The 3984-nt window shown below is 40.1% G+C and overlaps 1 protein-coding gene across 1 annotated transcript; it reads left to right on the plus strand.

Moving 5' to 3' along the window:
• The first annotated feature begins 1339 nt into the window (after positions 1-1339).
• Positions 1340-3200, plus strand: LOC129272669 (ileal sodium/bile acid cotransporter-like). The gene has a single exon (XM_054909782.2). It carries the CDS (start codon positions 1340-1342, stop codon positions 2891-2893), a length of 1554 nt encoding a protein of 517 aa, XP_054765757.2. The 3' UTR covers positions 2894-3200.
• Positions 3201-3984: the final 784 nt, after the last annotated feature.

Raw genomic sequence — 3984 nt, forward strand, 5'->3', positions numbered from 1 at the left:
AAGAATATATGTGAAAAAATTACCCACATGTTGTATATATTTTAATTCCCAGGGCTTTTTCAAAGTGTAAACTTTTTTTGATACATATATATATATATATATATATATAATTCGAATTTTAATAGCAGAATGGTCTGAATATCAAGATCATGCAGTTAGCCCTTTTTAAGACAAAATATGTTTCATTGGAAATTTCTCTACTATTTTCATTATGAATTTTGTCTTATATTTTAAGGTATGTTAACTTTGTGTTGGACTTCTGTATAGAAGAAATATTGAATATTTGTTATACAAATTGTACATTTTCTTACATGCATTATTTCTACTGGTGAAAGTAAGGAGCTACTTTCTTAATAAAACATGAAATTTTTTGGGACGTGACGTGTAAAAAAAGAGGCCTGAACGAGACTAACACAATTTGACGTAAGATCCAAAATTATAATGACATTTGAAAGTGTGCTGTGGAATTTGGGAAAATGTAACTCGTTGCTAGAAAAAAAAGAATACACAAGAAGAACTTAGAGTAAATTCCGTGATAGAATACTGTTTAACGGTGGCATAAGTCTAGGACTGATGTTACAATTTATTAAGAGTTGCTCTCATCATGTGCTTTAGAAACTAGCATACTGCTGGTGGGGCCCGGGGGCAGCCCCCCCCCCCCCCTGAAATAAGGGAAGATTTATTTTAAAAACATTATCGTATTTTATTTGTGACAATTTTCTAAATCGGTCTCATTTTATGTTTTTGGTAAGTAACATTTTTTTCCGAGAAGAGGGTACGATAATCGTTTACATGAATAATAATTGGCTTCCAAAGAAAATTTGATTTGATTTTTGCCGATTATATATACAAACACATAAAATGTAGAAAGAATAATGATTCATAAATCTTAATCCCATAAAAGCTCAAGAGCTTATTTCAATTCAGAAGAAAGAAGAAAAAAGTGTTAGTGCATGAACTTTATGAGTTGTCAACGTATCTACTAGTTTGTAAAAAAAATTATATATGATTTACTTTATGTATTCCATTTTGTTTATGTCAAAGAATTGGAGTTCTTGACAAATAAAAATCAATGAATAAAATATAATTTACTTCTAATTTCGATTATTGACTCTCTCAGGTTGCTCCTAAATTCCAATATTCATAGGCATCATTTCCAAACTTTAGTTCTATAGTTCTATCAGACAGTATTGACATTGGAGGCCTGACTATATAGACTTTGGAAATTTGGAAATGACATACATTGTTCAGAAATAAAGAAATAATTGATAAATCAACTGTATAATTTCTTTATATTTATCTGTTTCCAGATTAATATCATCACAAATGCTGAGTACACATGGTTAAAGAAAAGCCACGGAACATAATCAAGAGCATGGCAAACAACAGACTAACGATTGCCGTCTTCATGTTGATGGCTGTTGCGTCAACGAAGACATCGGCGACGGCGTCTACGACGGCGGATGCTACCGAGGTCAACGTCACCTTCGGCGATTTCCCGGCTTTGTACTCGTTCGAGAAAACGGAAAGAACCGTCAATTTAACAATTCTCGCTTACGAAGGAAAGAGCACGGTAACTTTACAGTTTGATACCACGGACCCGCGGGTATTTCAAATAGTCAACCAGAGTTCAACCTACATTGAACTGTCCCCGAATGGAGATTACCCGACGAGCTTTACGTTCTTTATTCGAGGCATCGCACTGGGAATCGAAGATCTTCTGGTGGTGATGGGCAAGAATGGTTCGAGGTCGGTGGTGCACTCGATGCCGGTGAAGATTAACTTGCAACCGAAAGCGATCTTGATCGTGGTGAAATATGTGATGTTGTTCTGTGTCATCGTCGGATTCGTCAACATGGGAGGGACGATCGACCTCAAGTTGATCTGGCAAAAGTTACGCCGGCCTTGGGGGGTACTTATTGGCATCATGTGTCAGTTCCTGCTCATGCCCCCTCTCGCGTTCGGACTCGCGAAGCTGCTGAAGCTCGACCCGCCCTCCGCGGTCGGACTCGTCCTCGACGGATCTTGCCCCGGTGGTCACCTCAGCAACATCATCAGCGTCATGCTCGACGTCGATTACGTATTGAGCCTGACGATGACTTCGTGCTCGAACATCCTTGCTATGGGGATGATGCCGCTAAACCTCTTCATCTACACGCCGCCCTTTACAGAAGGCAACGCCCAGTTGGAAACGCCCTTCGTGGAGATCGGCATCCAGCTCATTCTCCTCTTCATCCCCATCTCAATCGGGATGTTCATTAAATATAAATCCCCTCGGATTAACCGCATTTGCGAGAAGCTCCTCAAACCTCTCTCCGCTTTCATCCTTGCCCTGATGCTCGCCACCAGCCTCCCGTTCCAACTCTTTATCTTCGATGCTCCTCGCGAGACCTACATAGCTGCTTTTCTCCTCCCTCTTTGCGGAGGAGTAATCGGCTTGTCCATCTCCAAAATGGCTTGCCTCCCTGTTAAATCAATGGTCACCATCGCTTTGGAAACGGGCGTTCAGAATGCCATTCTCGCCACCACCATCATCGCCTTCTTCTACCCACACCCCGAATCCGAGATCGCATCCCGGGCACCGTACCTCATCCTCCTCATGACCATATTCGAAGGCATCATTCTCGTCGTCGTTTACACGTTCGTCAAGACGTTCATCTGGAAACCGCGCGAGGACGAGGAAGCCATCGTCGATGACAAGGGAGTCGATCCCGACGTCGATGGCGATGTTATTAAGAACGGAACAGCGGTGACGGGCATGACTAAAAAGTATTACCTTAACGAGGTCAACGCAAACGATATTGATGTCGAAGCGAAGAAAACGGAAATGACGCAAGGATGTCAGACTGACTTTGATGAATTCTGTTACACAAATTCAGATTTCAGTCTATAGATAACCTGATCATGCGCACTAATGCGACAGTCACACAGTCGATACCGATTCCAGACCGATCAAAATCTATTGCGTCATTTCCTATGGCATTCCATAGGTCGGTTTGGAGTCCGCGATCTCATGGGTGTGACTGACCATGAAGATAATATGCAAAGGAAACGGTATTCTAGATATAATAGGTGTTATTTCTGATAGCCATGTTTCAGTTAAACCTGCATCAACGTGGATCATACTTTTATGGAGTGCTAGTTGTCAACTCATTCACAAATTAAAAATAATTGTTAATTAATTCAGTCGTGAAATGGGAAGAATATGAAAATACAAAAATATAATGAATTTTGATGAATTAATTGGTACATGGTAATTGCCAGGAATATAGAAGAGATATGATGAAGCACAGTATTCCATAGAAGTCTGGTTTAAATTTCTAGTTTAGACTAGGTTGAGTTATCAAAACACCACCCCTTATATCTAATGTACGAAGTCTTTAAAGTGCCATCGACTTGACGACTTGGCGAGATACTTTATCTTGCCATGTCGACATAATAACCTTATTATGTCGACATGGGGAGAAACATTATCATGCCAAGTCGACTTATAAAACATTATATGTCGACATGGCGAGATATGAAGTGTCCGAGGCCCGGCGAGAGTCCAAATATCTCGCCAAGTTGACATATAACTTTTTATAAGTCAACTTGTCAAGATAAAATATCTCGCCATGTCGACATATAACTTTGTACAAGTCGACTTGGCGAGTTAACGTATCTCGCCATTTCGACATAATAAGGTTATTATGTCGACATGGCAAGATAAAGTATCTCGCCAAGTCGTCAAGTCGATGGCACTTTAAAGGCTCCGTAGTAATGTATTTAATCATGTTAATTGAAAACAAAGTGAAATATACCTTGACATGTTTTTTAAACTAACAATTGACAAACTGGCTCATCGCCATAATCATGGGCAGCAGTCAGTCCGCAAGCCATGAAAAAGTAGCTTCTTTTATCCAAGTGATATTCATGACAAGAGGGTTTTTGCATAGTTAATGAGCTTGGTGCGAACCAAAACACCTCTTTTTATTCGGCCATTGC

The sequence above is a fragment of the Lytechinus pictus genome, chromosome 12 (assembly GCF_037042905.1).
Source record: "Lytechinus pictus isolate F3 Inbred chromosome 12, Lp3.0, whole genome shotgun sequence".
Lineage (NCBI taxonomy): Eukaryota > Metazoa > Echinodermata > Echinoidea > Temnopleuroida > Toxopneustidae > Lytechinus > Lytechinus pictus.

Excerpts from the sequence above, each read along its gene's own strand:
- LOC129272669 (XM_054909782.2), top strand. The coding sequence starts at position 1,340 with ATGGTTAAAGAAAAGCCACGGAACATAATCAAGAGCATGGCAAACAAC.